Source organism: Coptis chinensis, chromosome 1 (assembly GCF_015680905.1).
Source record: "Coptis chinensis isolate HL-2020 chromosome 1, ASM1568090v1, whole genome shotgun sequence".
NCBI lineage: Eukaryota > Viridiplantae > Streptophyta > Magnoliopsida > Ranunculales > Ranunculaceae > Coptis > Coptis chinensis.
The window spans coordinates 65383119-65401435 of record NC_141456.1 but is presented as its reverse complement, the minus strand read 5'-3'; the positions used below and the strand labels follow the sequence as shown (position 1 = coordinate 65401435).

The window sequence follows — 18317 nt, the reverse complement described above, 5'->3', positions numbered from 1 at the left end:
TAGTTTTGAGTCAGACAAAAAAATCCAAAAGAGAATGGATATGCAACACCTTATGTGAACTTCACTCTAGTTTGCAGCATACTATATAGGCATGCAACACCTTGAATGGAAAAGAGATCAGTGCAGAATTACTGAAGTGTACGTGTATGTGCGCGCTACTTTTTATAGCATTTGGCAAGACTGGTATGGAAGAATATTCAGAAAGGCTTATCTTGGGAAATACGAAGAATGGTCCAGACAACAGGAAAGTTGATGAACCTGAAAGTAGGACACTGCCTAATATTATAAATGCAGCAGATCAACCTTATTGAAGGGCTCCTATCTTCTGTAAGTCGGAGAAACCAAGTGCCTCAACACGGATTGATCATTCAATAAAGTCAGAAAGTTTTTATGGTTGAATCAACAGGGACTCTGATGGACCGTCTATGACTACAAGACTTGATGTGAGAACAGATTTATGTTCGGTCAGACTACGAGAAAGCAGTCTGAGCGTCACACATTCTTCTTGGAGATCCAAGAAACAGGGTGACAAACAGCTTCATTACTGTGGAGTTCAAGCACTATTGTACTCGAGACAAACAAAAAAAGCAGACTTGTCAGGCAAACCGATTAAATAGAAATAAGCTTGTAAATATGTTTGTTGGTGCTTTTTCTCAACTCTTTCATTCGTAGGTTTTTTATGGTGCTGCATGGACACTAGGATGTAATCCAATTTTGATTCAATAAAATCCTGTAGGGATCTGCCTCATTCCCAGCTTAAGATAACAAAAGATTGATAATCACAAACACAGAGAAGACAACCACACTTTGGCATCTTGTGAAATGATTCCGTATAGATATCGGGGAACAATAATTCAGTAAACGACAGTAACAATGTTTGATCTAGCCACTGGTTCTTGTAGTACACGTACATGTACTACTACAATCTAAAATCATAAGAGCTAGAACACTTCGTGTTTTCACCGTCTCTACATAACTTAATTTGTGCACCCATTTCACTCAACATGGAAGACACCATGCTTCTCTTATGGATTGATTCATGCTGATCATTTGCCTCAGCAATGTCAATTAGGCTAGATCCTGCAGCTTTCTGCAATCTCTGCTCTCTCATCATCATTCTCACTTTCTCAACATCATCCATTTACCTTCCCTGGCATATATGTTTGATAACAGCACATAAGGCCTTACATCTCTAGGTTCCAACTCAATTAGTCTCTTCGCCACTATCTCTCCAAGCTCAAAATTTGAATGAGTATCACAAGCAGACAATAGGGCTCCCCACAAGGCTGGCCCTGCCTCCATCGGCATCTTTTGTATAAGCTTCTCTGAATCTTCCATCAATCCAGCACGACCAAGTAGATCAACCATAGAACCATAGTATTCAACTTTTCGCTCAATCTTGTCAACTCTTTTCATCAAATCAAAGTACCACCAACCCTCCAACACCATTCGTGCATGGGTACACACAGATAAAACACAAACAAAAGTTGCACCATTAGGTGTTTCTCCACTCTTTTCCATCTCCAAGAACATCTCAAGAGCCTTCTCACCATACCCATCCACGCCATAGCCCATTATCATACAGTTCCATGACACAACACTCCTCTCCCGCATTTCACTAAAGGCTTCTCTTGCCAAGTCCATGGCCCCGCATTTCGCGTACATTGTTAGTAACAAAGTTGACAATAACACATTCGGTTCAATCCTTTCATTTTCTTCTATGTAGGAATGAATCCATTTTCCTCTATCGATTTTACCCATGTTCGCGCAAGCAATCAGTACACTTACTAAAGTAGCTTCATTCAGTTTTACCTCTCCTTCCTGCATCATCCTATCAAACAATCTCAGACACTCAGCATTATCCTTATTACGTGCATAAAGAGCCAACATGGTATTCCAAGACACCACATTTCGACTCCTCATCTGATCAAAAAGCTCACAAGCAACCGAAACATTCCCAATCCTTGCATACTCATCAACCATAGAGTTCCAACTAACAACATCTCTAACCACCCTCCCCTCAAAAAGCTCTCGCGCCGCCTCCATATCCCCAACTCCAACATAACCTGCAATCATCGAATTCCAGCTCCAAACATCTCTTTCAGGCATCACATCAAAACACTCCCTCGCAACACCAACTTCCCCATTCTTCACATACCCCTCAATCATCGAATTCCACGACACCAAATCCAACTCACACCTCTAAAAAATTATGCATTTACGAAGCGGTACAGATGCATTGATTTAGATTCTAAATCTACTACAGAAACTTGTACTGGACCTACTGCTAGAGCTTTAGGATTCCGTCCAATGATTTAACACTGGCTATCTGCTAATTGAACAGTTAATCAGTCTTTCCCATTCCCAAACTATCCGTCATGATTTTTTTTTCCAGGTTATTTAGAACCACTGCAAGAGCACATTCAACAACCCGACTTGGGCCTCCTGTGCTCTCTACACAAGATTAAGTATATCTAAAATATTCAATTGTAAGCAAACTTCCCAATCACTCAGAGACTGGAATTTAGGGTCATTCTCAGCATTTTCTCTCAATTACTTGAACAGTTCAACTTTACACGTGACAACCATCTAAAGTTCTGAATGAATCAGTTGTTTCGCATTCACTAAGCACCAAAAATATGTGGCTTATGCTAGACTATGTTGACACATTCTTCACCACTCCCACAATACCCATTGAGCCAGCAGGGTATAATATGTCACTTACTGTATAAATTACTTATTGTCATGCGACTAAACATTATACTAGGGTGAAATTTTATCCATCAAGGGGAAGGAAGGAGGAACAAAAGTAATGTTCCAAATTGTTCAGAAATTTTTACATGTCTGAATCTGATGGTGTAGTGAACAAATTGCCATATAATACGACAAACAACCAAATGCAATATGGCATTCATTGAAGTTTATCATCACTAACTCTTTCAAGTTTCTTATGATCAAGGACTAGCTAATTCAAACAAAGAGAAGTAAAGATTACACATGCAGACTTCATTCAAAGAACAATACAAAAGCTTTCAAAAATCTGACTTGAATATAGAAGCAAAAACATCATTACCAATCACAGATGAAGGTTCTTGTGATTTCTGTTTTATGTAGACTTCCAGGGTCAAGCTGTATTTGCCTTCTCTGCCTCAAGTTTCTGTAGCTCTGCTAGTCTCTGAGCCCAAGCTCTATCCCTTGCAACTGCCGCCATTTTACGCTCTATCCTCAAGTTTCTCTTCTTCTTTTTGGCCTCCTGCACCAGAACTTTCTGTTTCTTTGCTTCTGACTGGTAAAATATAAATATAAAGAAGTTATTTTAAAGGAACACAAACATTTCATCAAAGCCTTACTGAAAACCTGAAGAAAACCATAAACTTAAAAAGTATTAATAATAATAAAAAGAAATAAAATGCAAATAATAACCAACAAGGAAGAAAACAAACTTTGATGATTTTAATTGAGTAAAAAACTGTACAAGAAGTGGAAATCAACATTTCTAGTAAGTATGGTACTCATCCTCTTTCGAAGTACTAGTGAAAGTTATCATGATGCCAATGTAGTTGCCTCAGGTTAGGTTCCTGTATCATCTACATGGGGCCATAAACACAAAATACTAGCACTCACCTAGACAGACATTCAAGCAGAAAGTAAGTGGAGTGCTATATTACACTAAAATGTGAATGTGGTTGCAGACAAATTAGTCTATTTAGCTTACACAAAAAAGACATTGAGAAGCACCAAAGAAGAAGAAGATTGAAATATACCTTGATAAACGCCTTTCTCTGCGCAATTCGTTTCTTCTCATTCGCATTCCTATTTTTAGCACTGGCTTCATTAGGTTTATTTGGTTCTTCCGGTGTATGCTGAACCAAAGCATATGGTCCTGCCCAGAAAATAAGAATAAAAATTTGTACATTGCAATAATACTTAAAAGAGGAAAATGAAAAACTGGCCTGTTTTTTCCGACTTGTGAAGCCTGGTCTTCTTTTGGGATATCGAGTTTCAGTTAAGCTATGAAGACCTTTATAACTCAAGGGCAATGGTACGAATGGGCTTAATGGTCGAACAATAATATTTCTCAACCCCTGCATTCTTGAAACGAAAATGAAAATTCACTCATTAGGTTGTCATGTTGGGCTTCAAAGTTCTTGTCTAAAATACTTAATTATTTAAGATTTTTTATGTTGTATCTTCAGGGTATAAAGAAGCTCCAAGAAATTTTTAACATAAAATCATCCGATAGACTGTTGTCATGTGCTTCGTATAAGATATGTCAACACTAGAGTGAACTAAATTGGTACTCATCTATTGAGCCAATTCTTTTCTTTTTTCTTTCTTCTGTTCGACCAATAAATTGACTTTCATTAATGAGAACATCTAAGGTACAAGCAAGCACAGAGACTAACCAAACAAAATATTACAAGTTACCCCAAACTGGAATTCCAAACTCTACTGGAATATTCGTCATACTCTCCTACTCACCAAAACATATTTAAATGATTTTTTGCAACGGACAACAAGTTTTAATCTTTGGAGGAACATGATAAAATTGTTTGATTGAAAATGACAAGAACCTCAAGTAAGGGGAATGCTACCCGTTCGGATATATCAAGAGATTTTTCATTATCGAGGAAAACATAGCATTAGCATTGCCACGCATGTGGTGTGGCACTAGTATCCAAGAACCAATTCGAATAAGAGGGTGGCACCAGCTGTCCCAGGTATACACCCTGCAAAAGCCGTATGGAGTTGATTAGGAGTGCCACAGCACTGTAGTTGTGGAAAGTTGTGAGCCATGTTGTAGGGGAATGATATTCTCTAACCAGCACGCGCTTAACATGGTGGAAATAACACATCGACCTATGAACCGCAAGATTCGCGAAACCATGAAACGCTGACGCATTGCATCGCAGTATAATGCGAACTACGCTAGGAAGTGACGCAGACCCCCTATCCATAAGCAATCATGACTAAAGATGTACTTGTACATATCCCCGACCGTCGACCATCGGGTCACGCGCCGCAAGCTACTTGTACGACCGCCAATCCACATCATTACAAAGCAGGACCTATTTAAAATCAGTTCTCGCGTGCAATCCTAATCTCCACCCCTCATTTAGGACATCCTTTACACGGAGAGCAAGGATACACTCTCAATCTCTATAAATACCCTCCTATGAACTACGCCCGGACTGATTCTACTCTCCCTAAGAAAAACCGAGTAAGATACGTGGCGGTTAAGCTCTTAAGTCGAACTCGGTCTCATCTAAAAAACCTAATCCAGTCCTCTAACGACTGTTTGTAAGGGAAAACCAAATCACACCTTTACATTGGCGCCGTCTGTGGTCTCGATTTCTTGAGAAACCACCTAGTAAATCCTAACTCCAGAAACCAAAAGTCTCAAGCCCACGAAGCATGGCAAGTCTCGAAGCTCAACTCCATCATCTAGCAGGCCAACTAGGAACAGTGAACGAGCAAATAGCGGAGCTCCGACAAGAAAACATCACACTCCGTGCACAAGTGGACACACAGAACCCACTAGGAGTCACCACAGATGACGACGTCATCAACGTCAGTCAACAGATCACCGAGCTAAACCAAAGGCTCGACAAAAATGCGGTCAAGAAAGATTCCACTCAGATAGTGCAAAAGATGTTGAAAACATACCGCGCATCTCCGTTTCTTCTTTGCCAAGTACTTCACAAAGTCTCTCCTCCGGACTTTGTCCAACCACGCCTTCGATGTACGACGGCCGCGACTTTTGTCGAGCCGGCCACATAGCGTTATGCTCAAAGCCTTGCACTTTACAGCACACCAGAGTTCGACCATCTTCGTTGCAGATCGCTTTCCATGAAGTCTAAAAGATGGCCCACTCGATTGGTTCTTCTCTCTCTCGAGGCGGACTTAGTAAAAGCTTCAACGACTCACCGACACGCTCGCGAAGCCAAGACGCATACAAACGTGACGTAAGAAGGGTGACCTCAACTCACTCTTCCAGCTCGCTCTTGGCAAGGAAGAAACCTACAGCTCCTTCCTAAGCCGGTTCAAACAGATCCTAGACATGGAGAGCGGCCTCAAGGAATCATTCGCCGCAGTGGCTTTCACAACCGCCTGCCGCGCCCGCAAGACCGACCTAACCAGATCGCTCCCCGAAAGACCGGACCATAAATCTTTGGCCGAAATCAGACGCTTCGAGTTGATAAATACATCAAGCTGCAAGAGGCTATGCAACTGCAGAACCAAGAAGAGGAAGAAGCAGAAGAAGGAGAGGTTTACGAGGTAGCATCATCCTCTAGGAAACGACCCCGACAACAAGGGCAACCCTCCAGACCCAAACCAAGAAATGATCGGGAATTCGCCCGTGCTCACCGGATCTCCTAGTTACATACTAGAAGATCAAGCGAAATACTTTCTACCGACTGAGCTAAAGGCGGCCAGATCGCCCGCACCAGCCTTTACTTCGCGCGTTCATCGAGCCAATTGCCATGAAACCGACGTATCTTTGGGGGCTCAAGCATTACTTGCAAGACACGGGTCGGCCGGGCACATCAAGCAATACACCAATATACCGGCGGTGACTGCGCCACAAACTCATGGCCCGCGAGAATCTGGCGAGTCCCCACCCGACGGAGCGATCCGAGGTCTCAAAGTCGCCCCTCACAGCGGAAGGGCGTTCGAGAAACGTGTCCGCCAAGATCGCCGTCAGCCATCAAGAGGTCGCGACCACGACAGAACCATCCACATGATCACACTCCAGGATGATCCCGTCTCGAGTTCGCGGGAAAAAAGAAGACGCGTAGGTGCCCTCCATGAAGTGTACAACTTCTCATCACAAGCCGCACCCGCGCCACGCAGTTCAGGGCGTGGAATAGGAGACATCACCTTCTCAGAGGCCGACCTCAACAAGGTTTGCCTCCCCGCGATAACGACGCACTCGTGGTCCACGCCAAAATCGCTGATCGACCGGCCAAGCGAAGTTTTGATCGATCCCGCAGCTCTTGTGATATTTTGTTCTACCACACGATCCAAGAGATGAGCTTGCCAAAATCGGTCTTCATAGACCCCATCGCACCCCTCTTCGATTCAATGGCTCCGGGCGATCCAATAGGAGACATCATACTCCCCGCCTCGGTGGGTTCCGGGAAGACAAGGTCACTTCAACACGCTGCGTTTCAGCGTTCTAGATACCAAGTCGTCCCTACAACGCCATTCTAGGGCGGACGGTGGATACATCGGATGCCGTCATCGGCCCACATTGCACCAAGTCATCCGTTTTCCGCCCCGAGGGGACCGATGGAACTTCAAGCAACCAGCTCGAGGCCAATCATTGTAACCCGGATCATCGCGAAAGAAACAAGACGGTGAACCTCCCATCGCCGTCGAAACGAGCCCACCAAACTATACAATGGCCAAAGACTTAGTAGGCCGAGGTGAGAGCCAGCCAAGACCACGACGTAACGGGGGGCTCCAACAAGAACTTCCGCCACCAGCCGACCCGACCACTACCAAAGCGTGACGCATTCCCAGAAAATGAAACCCATGAGGTCGCCCCCAGCCCGAAAGGCCACGCGCGCAAAACAAAGTATCGAATTCGCACCACCGGATCCCATACAACCAAATGTAGTCGCGTGAAACTACCCCAGTTTACGTTGTCCGCGGCAATAAAGCTTATCCACTTTCGACATCTTGTTGTCGTAACCACAGAAGACGTTCCAGTTCCTACGGCCACTCCAACCAGCTATCAGACCAGCCCAGCATTGCCAAAGTGCAATCATCCAAAGAAGCACTTTCGAACGCCTGGAACCAAGCACCGACTCCAGAAAAGCAGCAAGTGAATCTGGGAATCGAAGACGACCCTAAGCTCGTCTATGTGGGAGCCAACCTCGACCCCACACTTAAGGCTCATCTTGTAAATTTTCTGTCCATGAATAAAGATGTGTTCGCTTGGTTGTATATCGACGTACCTGGTATCGACCCTAGCATTGCATGTCACCGATTAAACGTCAACCCTGGTGCTAAACCAGTTCGACAACGACCTAGAAGATTGTCGTTACGCTTTCAAAAAGCAGTCAACGATGAGGTAGATAAGCTCAAACAAGTAGGTTTCATCCGGAAGGTCGATTACCCGTGAGCGGGTCGCAAACATAGTAGCAGCTTCCCAAAAGAATGGTACAAATCCGGCTTGTCGTCGACTTCACCAACGCCAATCAAGAAACTCCAAAGGACAGCTTCCCACTACCCAGAATCGACCAACTAGTCGACCAGACTTGTGGGCACGAGCTGCTCTCATTCATGGATGCATATAGTGGGTACAACCAAATACCACTTGTTGAAGAAGATCAGGAGAAAACCTTATTCATCACCGAGCAAGGAATTTATTGTTACAATGTTCTCCCGTTCGGGCTGAAAAATGCAGGTGCGACATATCAACGACTTGTAACTGACATGTTCCAGGACATGTTAGGAGATACCATGGAGGTCTACATCGACGATATGGTCGTTAAAAGCAAGAAAGCAGGCGACCACCTCACTCACCTTGAGCAAGCGTTCTCCAGACTACGACGAACCGAATGAAGTTTGAACCCGGAAAGTGCCTTTTGAGCGCCCTCCGAAAAAAATTCTCGGTTATCGTCTCGCGCCCGAGGTATCGAAGCAAATCCAGACCAAATCCGGGCGTTCCTCGACATGCCCGACCCGCAAACAAAGAAACAGATACAAAAGTTGTCAGGTATGGTCGCTGCACTCAACCGATTCATATCAAGAGCATCAGACAAATGCCGACCGTTCTTACAGATACTAAAGAAAGGCGAGCAGTTTTCATGGAACGATCAATGCCACCAAGCATTCTCCACTCTTAAGGAATACCTGACAACACCCCCCGTCTTAGCTAAGCCGACAGACGGAGAAACTCTGGGGCTTTATTTGGCAGTATCGGACTTCGCCATCAGTTCGGTCCTATTCAAAGAGGAACACAATTCAGAAAAGCCGATCTACTTCACAAGTAAGACACTCACTCCAGCAGAGAGAAATTACTCCTACATAGAGAGAGCATTCCTTGCTTTATTATACTCGGCAAGAAAATTCAGACCTTACTTCCAAGCCTATCCAATCAAAGTACTCGGCGATCTCCCCGTTGAAGAGGATCCTTCACAAGGAAAATAAGACCACCGGGATGGCAATATGGGCGAAGAGTCAGGCGAAAGCACCACATGGAATTCGTCCCCGCGACGTTCGCCGCAGAAAGGTCGTCGTCGCAGATTTCCTAGCAGATTTTCCAAATGACGACCCCCAACCGAGTCCAAACAGAGGTCGCACCCTCAAAAGCAAACATAAAAAAGCGATGTGGTCCCTCTACGCCGATGGTTCCAAAGAACCGGGGAGGCAGCGTATCGAGTCGTTCTAGTATCCCCCGAGGGAGCCATGGTAGAAAAGAACCAGATAGACTTCTCAACTTCCAACAACGGCGCAGAGTAAGGCACTAATAATGGGAATGCGCTACGGCAATCCAAATTCGAATAAAGGAGATCCAAATCTTTAGTGACTCGCGAATCGGTTAAGCGCCAGTTGCAAAAAGAGTACACTACCAGCGAAGGTAACCTTTCCAAGTACCTTCAAGTTGTTAACGATTTGCTTCCTTCATTTAGCAGAGCTACGATACACCATTTTTTGCGTGACGAGAACCGTCACGCAGATAGCTTAGCATATTTAGCAACTCGCATTAATCGAATTACGCCCCTAGACAACCGACCATCGAAGTGGTCGATCGACCCGACTTTACCAAGCGGACCATGTCTTGGTAATCACGACATGCCCACTCTCTCAAGATCGATGTCGTCAAACATGGATGCGACCTATTATACAATACATCCAGCACGGCACACTTCCAGAGGAGCGAACCAAAGCCAGAAAGGTCCCACACCAGGCACGTAGCTATTGTTTGTTGAATAACAGGTTATTCCGCAAATCCGCAGGAGGACCTCATCTGAGGTGCATCGATCCGAGGCGAGGGGTCGGGCTTAATCTTATTTGAGATCCATGAAGGAGAATGTGGAAACCATGCCGGAGGTCGCTCACTGGCCCACAAAGCGATCTCCCAAGGATACTTCTGGCCCCGTATGCAGATTGATGCCAAGTCATATGTCCTCAAGTGTGTCAAATGTCAAACATTTGGTCACAACATTATACAGCCAGCCCGCGAATTGATCAACATCGCGAGTCCTTGGCCGTTCCACATGTGGGGCATGGACATCATGGGACCATTCATCCCTCAGAAGAGCACCGGCTTCCGCTTCGTCCTTGCTGCCACAGACTATTTCACTAAGTGGGTCGAAGCAATTCCATTGGCACACGTCAAAGAGTCACATGTCAGGAATTTCATTTGGACTCATATCATCACTAGGTTCGGCTTACCACACACATTAGTGATGGACAACGGCTCCCAGTTCAAAGGGAAAACGGTCAGAGAGTTCCTGGCCAAGTGGAAGATAGTTCACGCATTTTCCACTCCCCAGTACGCCCAAAGCAATGGTCAGGCAGAGGCCAGCAACAAAGCTATTCTAGAGAATTTGAAGAAAAAGATTGAAAAGAACAAGAGCCAATGGCCAAACCAGCTCGAAAACATACTATGGGCTCACCGCACCACAGCTCGCTCTAGCACAGGCGAATCGCCATTTTCCCTATGCTATGGCACATAAGCCGTCATCCCCACCGAGCTGACAGTCACGACAACCCGATCTGAGCTTGTCGAGTCAGGCTTTAACGACTCAGTGTTAGCTCGAGAGGTCGACCTCCTCGAAGAACGGCGCGATCTAGCAGCTATCAGAGTAGCATCCTACCAACAAGTCCTAAAGCGATCCTACAACAAACGAGTACACCCCCGATCTTTTCAACCTGGAGATCTAGTTTTGAAGAAAACTCAAGATGACTCAAAGCTAGCGCCTACGTGGGAAGGCCCCTACATTGTAGAACGCGTCGTTGGCAATGGAGCATATTGGATTAAAACCCAGGAAGGGAAGTTGCTGCCACGACCTTGGAACACATACTTACTAAAACAATTTTACCAGTAGCGGCATTATCTATTGTAATTCATCTCCACATGTATTACAAGTTCAAGTGTAAGCTACTGAAGATTGTCATCATAAACTGCGGTTTTTGTTTACTCAAGTCTCCAAGCTAAAGCCAATCACACCACAAGCATCAGATATACGCTCTCATGCGAGCAGAACGCTCTCCGGAGCTTACAGGCTCATCGCCTCTCCGAGTCTCGCTCAGTTGAGAACCTATAATCCTAGGATCAACTCAGCGAGAACGCTCTCAGGAGCACAACGCCCTCAGGGGCTATTTACGCTCTCATGCGAACGCCGTAACGCTCTCGAGCTTACGGGCTCATCGCTTTCTCGAAGTCTCGCTTCGGTTGAGAACCTATAATCCTAGGATCAACTCAGTGAGAACGCTCTCAGGAGCACAACGCCCTCAGGGGCTATTTACGCTCTCATGCGAGCAGAACGCTCTCAGGAGCTTACAGGCTCATCGCCTCTCCGAGTCTCGCTCAGTTGAGAACCTATAATCCTAGGATCAACTCAGCGAGAACGCTCCGAGCACCTGGCCCTCGGGGGCTATTTACGCCTCTCATGCGGCGTAACTCTCGAGCTTACAGGCTCATCGCCTCTCCGAGTCTCGCTCAGTTGAGAACCTATAATCCTAGGATCAACTCAGCGAGAACGCTCTCAGGAGCACAACGCCCTCAGGGGCTATTTACGCTCTCATGCGAGCAGAACGCTCTCCGGAGCTTACAGGCCGGCTCATCGCCTCTCCGAGTCTCGCTCAGTTGAGAACCTATAATCCTAGGATCAACTCAGCGAGAATGCTCTCAGGAGCACAACGCCCTCAGGGGCTATTTACGCTCTCATGCGAGCAGAACGCTCTCCGGAGCTTACAGGCTCATCTCATCATCGCCTTCGAAGTCTCGGTTGAGAACCTATAATCCTAGGATCAACTCAGCGAGAACGCTCTCAGGAGCACAACGCCCTCAGGGGCTATTTACGCTCTCATGCGAGCAGAACGCTCTCCGGAGCTTACAGGCTCATCGCCTCTCCGAGTCTCGCTCAGTTGAGAACCTATAATCCTAGGATCAACTCAGCGAGAACGCTCTCAGGAGCACAACGCCCTCAGGGGCTATTTACGCTCTCATGCGAGCAGAACGCTCTCCGGAGCTTATGGGCTCATCGCCTCTCCGAAGTCTCGCTTCGGTTTGAGAACCTATAATCCTAGGATCAACTCAGCGAACGCTCAGAGCACAACGCCTCGGGGGCTATTTACGCCTCATGCGAAAGCGTAACGCTCTCCGGAGCTTACAGGCCGGCTCATCGCCTCTCCGAGTCTCGCTCAGTTGAGAACCTATAATCCTAGGATCAACTCAGCGAAACGCCAGAGCACAACGCCTCGGGGGCTATTTACGCCTCTCATGCGAAAGCGTAACGCTCTCGAGCTTACGGGCTCATCGCCTCCGAGTCTCGCTCAGTTGAGAACCTATAATCCTAGGATCAACTCAGCGAGAACGCTCAGAGCACAACGCCCCTCGGGGGGCTATTTACGCTCTCATGCGAGCAGAACGCTCTCAGGAGCTTACAGGCTCATCGCCTCTCCGAGTCTCGCTCAGTTGAGAACCTATAATCCTAGGATCAACTCAGCGAGAACGCTCTCAGGAGCACAACGCCCTCAGGGGCTATTTACGCTCTCATGCGAGCAGAACGCTCTCAGGAGCTTACAGGCTCATCGCCTCTCCGAGTCTCGCTCAGTTGAGAACCTATACTCCTAGGATCAACTCAAACGAGAACGCCCCTCGGAGCTATTTGCGCCTCGGGGCTATTTACGCTCTCATCACGAGGCGAACGCTCGGGGAGCTTACCTAGGCTCATCGCCTCTCGAGCCTCGCCTCGGGGCTATTGAGAACCTATACTCCTAGGATCAACTCAGCGAGAACGCTCTCAGGAGCACAACGCCCTTAGGGGCTATGTACGCTCTCATGCGAGCATAACGCTCTCCGGAGCATTACAGGCTTATCGCCTCCCCGAATCCTGCTAAATTGAGAAATTATATTCCTAACGTCAACTTGGCAAAACGCTCTCAGTGAGCAGCACACCCTCGGGAAGTCACAAGGCCGTGAGCCCCTAAATCTACACTAGCTGAACATCTATACCTCCTAGATCGCTCTTCCGAACAAGAGTAAACAAGTATAACGCTTAATGAGAACACACCTCAGTGACAAGCCCGATAAATTAAATACACGAGCAATAAGCACAGTCAATCAAGCAAAAGGAAACCGTTAAGCATACAATTACCATGGAAATATACAGCAGGTATCAGACAACCAGTTCAACCCCACCGATCTGCTGGGTCTACCCAGGAAATCCAGATCGGGCCTGGGAACAAAGTCACAAAAATTAACGAACTGCCACTTTCGTGGAAACCAGTTCTCAGTATCAAGTTAAAGCGAACTGCTCAGGGCAAACCTGAAAGCACAGCTCTAGTGTTTAACCCTCGTAGGGGCAAAGAACAAGCAGAGTCGTTACAAACACATACAAAACTTACCAAGAAGCAGAATCAACATCATGCAGCATCAACCACATGTTTGTCCTCAGGCGCAGCGCTAGTCGAAGGAACATGCCTCGCAGCTCGCAGAACAACGCGCATACCCGTCCCTTGAGCCCTATCTGCCTTAGTCAGCTGACAATACTTCTCATCCAGCTTGGCATACTCACTACAGGCCATAGTATACGCGCTTTGAGCTTTGCGAGCAACCCGCTGACATCGCTTAGCATACTCAGTGACTTCCGCCACTTCCATCTGCGCAGCTCACCACCCGCACCAATTAATCTAGCGTTTCATCCTCCGCATTTTCGGTGTTTCACAATCATCGCTTCCAGTTTCTTCTTGTCTGTGCAGCTCGCAAGATGCATCCATCCCACCTCGACCGAGTTGGCTGCCGTCGATGTCGATGCGTTACCGCGGCGTCCTTGAGTTTATCGTACCCAGCCAGAAACTACAAGGACAAAATCATAGTCAGAATCACTTAAGACGCAAAGCGACAAAACAGATAGAGAGATGCTTACCAAACAACTCGCCATATCCATAGTCCCCAGCAGATCCATATCTTCATCTTCGACCTCAGCTCGATCCCCATCTAACACAATCCCGCAAACTAGTCGCTATGGGCGCAGAGTGGAAGCTGCAGTCAGAACGTTTCACAGCACGCTTCTTCCCCGTCCTCCCAACGTAGTAGAATTCACTCCCTACGTCCCCGACGCGAGGGAGAGAGCTCCTACTGGCGACGGGACGACGTCGCTTCAGGTCGTCGTCTCCATCGGCAAATAGCGATGAACAACATTCCGCTTCATTGCGGCGACTGAAAACAACACCGCTGTCGAAATAACGACCCCTTGGATCGTTTGCTCGTCTTACCATCAGACACAACAACCTTCCTTTTCCTGCGGTCCCCATGCACGTGAGGATGGAACTCCATCTCTTCCATGAGCAGAGGGGAACTCGCTCTTACACTCCCTTCTCCTCTGACGTACGGCACATACCGAGCCATAACGAAAAGCTACAAACAGTAAACAAAACAGAGACGCTCAGAGCAAACCAGCAGTTTTCTACGGCACAATCTAAACGAAAGCCAGAGAAAAAAAAAAAAAACGTACCTAAGTAAAGGGAAAGAACAGAAAAGTTGAAGCAGGTAGGAAGAAGAGCAGCGGCAACAAGCAGAACAAGGAAAAGCAAATGTTGTTGTTCTCCATAGACCGGTCGTATTTAAACCCACAAAACGTCTCTTTCCTAGGCACACCATTATGACATCGAGACACCAAACGCCAGCTAACCTGGCAGCCATCATTTCACACCCCCTGACCGCCCGTATTCCGACACGTGCCACGCACGCAATGCAGCTCAGACCGCACCAAAGTACAGAACGTCCAGCGTCCTCATCGATACAGACGACCTATACCATTTAGTTCATAAAAGCAGACACACGCTTGCAGATATAAACATTCCTCTCATACACAAGGCAAGGCCTAACGCGAAAGAACGACAAGGTACACATTCAAATAGGGAACGACCTAAAAACAACGAGGACACCCTTCCATTAGATTAGCCGTCTCTTTGAGAATACTCGTGAAATCCAAAGACAATTAAACGTCAAGTATCATAATCAATAGCAAAGAAGAAAAAGCGAGCTGCCCAGGTCAACCTAGGAAACCAGCTCTATTGTTTACGGCCAGAAGCCCACTACAACAAAAAAAAAAAAAGATGGTGATTCTAAACATTTTCGCGTACAACTTCACCAAGAACAACATCCAAAACAGACATGGAGCTTGCACCACCGGAGGACGCCACCGTGATCGATCGCCATCCGGCCTATGGGAGAACGGGGGCCCCCAAGCCGCTCAATAATCAAATCAGCTAGAGAGGGTGGCACAACTACAGGAACAGAGGCGGCCTCTTCGGGCAGGCCACTTTCGAGCTCGCCCGAAGCCCGGCGTTCCCGCTCCTCTTGCAAGTCGTCCATCTTCCTTTCCAGCTCCTCCACCTCAGCACGGATGGCGAGGTAGGCCTCTTTGGCTTGCCGAGTGGAAGTCTTACAGCGTTCAGCATAAGGGTTCGCTGCGGCTAGTTGGCCCTTCAACGCCTCTACCTCATGCTTCAACTCGGTCGACTCATTCACCGCAGAGGTCTTCTCGAATCAGCAGCGCCGAGTGAGGCCTCAGCAAGATCCGGGGCGGTCTTTTTCGCCTCTTGCACGACCAGATTCAACAGCTCGTCCCGTAGCGACTCAACGTCCGCCTTCTCCAGTTCAGCTATCTGCGCAGCCGTTTTCAACTTCTGGTAACTAGCGATCAGCTGTGACAGATCGCATCTTATTTTAGATCATTATCAAACAACAGCGTTTATCGCAATAACACAATCAAGAATAGCGCAAAAGACACATACCAGGCACAGCACCTTGTCCATCCCCCTCAGGTTCGACTCCAGCTCCTTCGCATCCAAGTCTTTCCTATCACCGTCCAGGGTCATCCCCTCTAGCAGGCAAGCAACTATAGGGGCGCACTTGTAGCTGCAGTCGGACCTCCTCACATAGCGTTTCTTCCCAGAGACCTCATCAACGTCTGACAAGTTGCTCCGGCTTCGTCCTTCCCTTCCCAAAGGCCGGCCCCCTACCTCTCTCTCGCACCAGCTTTTCCCTTCATCTTGCCAGAGGGATCACCAACAACCTTGGGTCGAGCGACCTCCGGGGCAACCTCAGCCGCGTCCTCACCTAGGACGTTGAAGTCGGGCATCGGCCTCGTCCTCGGGTTGCGAGCCGCCCTCCCCCCAGTCCGCACGTCACCACCCAGTGCGATCTCAACCACCCGAGCCGCCTTCCGCGGGATGTCAAAGATACGCATCCGGGATGTCAAGACCCCTCCCAAACCACCATTCCCAAGACTTCTGCCGGGTCGCTTCACCCCAAAGACGCCCGACCAGGACTTCCCTCCCAGCGTCACCCGTCTCTTCCGCTTCTCCATCACAGCTTTCTTCGAATTCCCACTCAGTTACCCCGGCGGGCCTCCCTCTACTCTCCTCTCCCGAATGGCAAAAAGAAATGTGCAACTTCTGGTAGCTTAGCCTGTTTTTCCTCCCGCGACAAGCAAGAAAACTTCTCAATCACCTGTCGACTTGACTCCTTTTTCAGGCGGATATCTGCATAATCAACAAGACAACAGATTCATTATACGTTCTACAAAATCAAGATAACCTAAGCAGACAGCGCGCTGCCACCCACCAGTAAAGTTGCATACTTTATTGTTCACACTGAACCCGCTAGCACAGTAGCGTCCTACAAGGAGCAACGGTCGTTTGTCCCACGACTCGTTACTCTTACCGTCCAGAACGCCCGACAGCGTAGCTCGTGTTTGCAGGCTAAAGTTCAGCGACCTAGATCGCTTTACGAGGTAGTGCTCGATCACATTAGCGACCTCGATTCGATACTCACCACTGGCGTTTAAAAGGTCGAAAACCTTAAACAATCGCCAAGTGTTCCCCACAAACTGAACAGGCGCCTTGCCACAACGGTTCAGAAACTCACACACCAGCTTGGAGAACGGTATTGTCATGTGCGCCCTCAGCTGCCCCTCACAGATAATCACCCCATGATTGGGTGGGATGTACCTCTCGCCAAAAACCAGAGCGCTACGATCAGGCTCGTGGATCTCCAGGTCGCTTACAGTTATCCCATATTTCTTTCGCAGATATGGGAATGCCCTCAAAGCATGTTTATCCACAGCCCTAGGCGGCACGCCGTTTGAAGACGACGACCCCTCACCGCGACCTGAAGTGCTAGCTTCAGCAGCTACAGACGCAGATCGAGCCACATCTTCCTCACTGCCTGCCCCTTCAGCCGCCTCACCTTCATCATCACTCTCTCCCATCCCACACACAGATTCGTCTTTCTCATCACCTTCGTCATCCCATCCAAGAGACACTTCACGAACTTCATTAGATCGAGTGTCATCAGAATCAGACATTTTCCCTTCTAAACCTAACAAATCTAACTACTAGTACCTAACAGCGTATCCTAACAACTCTAGTACAAGGGTTTAGCACCAAACAAGAAGAAGAGGTTCAAAAATGGCAGAGAACTAACCTGAAGGATGATGCGATAATGAAGTTCTCTCTACCAGACGAAGCAGCCAAATGAAGTCTCAACAGGGCAAGTAAAATTTTTGAGCAACCGCCCCTCCAGTTTCCAAGGCATCATGATTACACCCTAGCCCTAGCTGCCCACGACTTCCAACCAACTGTCCTGTCTTTTCACATCCCGAGAAAACGGGGCGCCACGTTATCTTCGCTGCAACTGCTCAGATCCTGTCACGTGCTGCACACGCGTCAACCTTTCACACCCGCTAGCTCACATGGTTGACACGAGCCGTTTCTCACCGATCGTTGGAAATTTCCACCTCTCACATAGTTCACGCGCACTACCAATCTCTCTCAGCAGGTCGTTTTCACAACCTACGGAGAGGGGGCTGTGTAGGGGAGTGATATTCTCTAACCAGCACGCGCTTAACATGGTGGAAATAACACATCGACCTATGAACACGCATTCGCGTTCGCGAACCAAGTAGACGCTACGCATTTATCGCAAAGATAATGCGAACTACGCTAGGAAGTGACGCAGACCCCCTATCCATAAGCAATCATGACTAAAGATGTACTTGTACATATCCTGACCGTCAGCCACTGGTCACGGCCGCAAGCTACTTGTATAGACTGCCAATCCACAT

The 18317-nt window shown here is 47.5% G+C and overlaps 1 protein-coding gene and 1 pseudogene across 1 annotated transcript; both read right to left on the bottom strand.

Moving 5' to 3' along the window:
• Window positions 1–919: 919 nt before the first annotated feature.
• Window positions 920–2695, bottom strand: LOC147524961 (pentatricopeptide repeat-containing protein At5g43790-like; annotated as a pseudogene).
• A 188-nt stretch (window positions 2696–2883) lies between these two features.
• LOC147524960 (uncharacterized) lies at window positions 2884–4418 on the bottom strand (the record flags this gene model as incomplete). Its single annotated transcript, XM_086577444.1, has 3 exons — window positions 2884–3286; window positions 3765–4085; window positions 4407–4418. Coding segments are annotated over 3 exons (495 nt in total), but the record flags the coding sequence as incomplete, so codon positions are not given.
• Between the last annotated feature and the right edge of the window lie 13899 nt (window positions 4419–18317).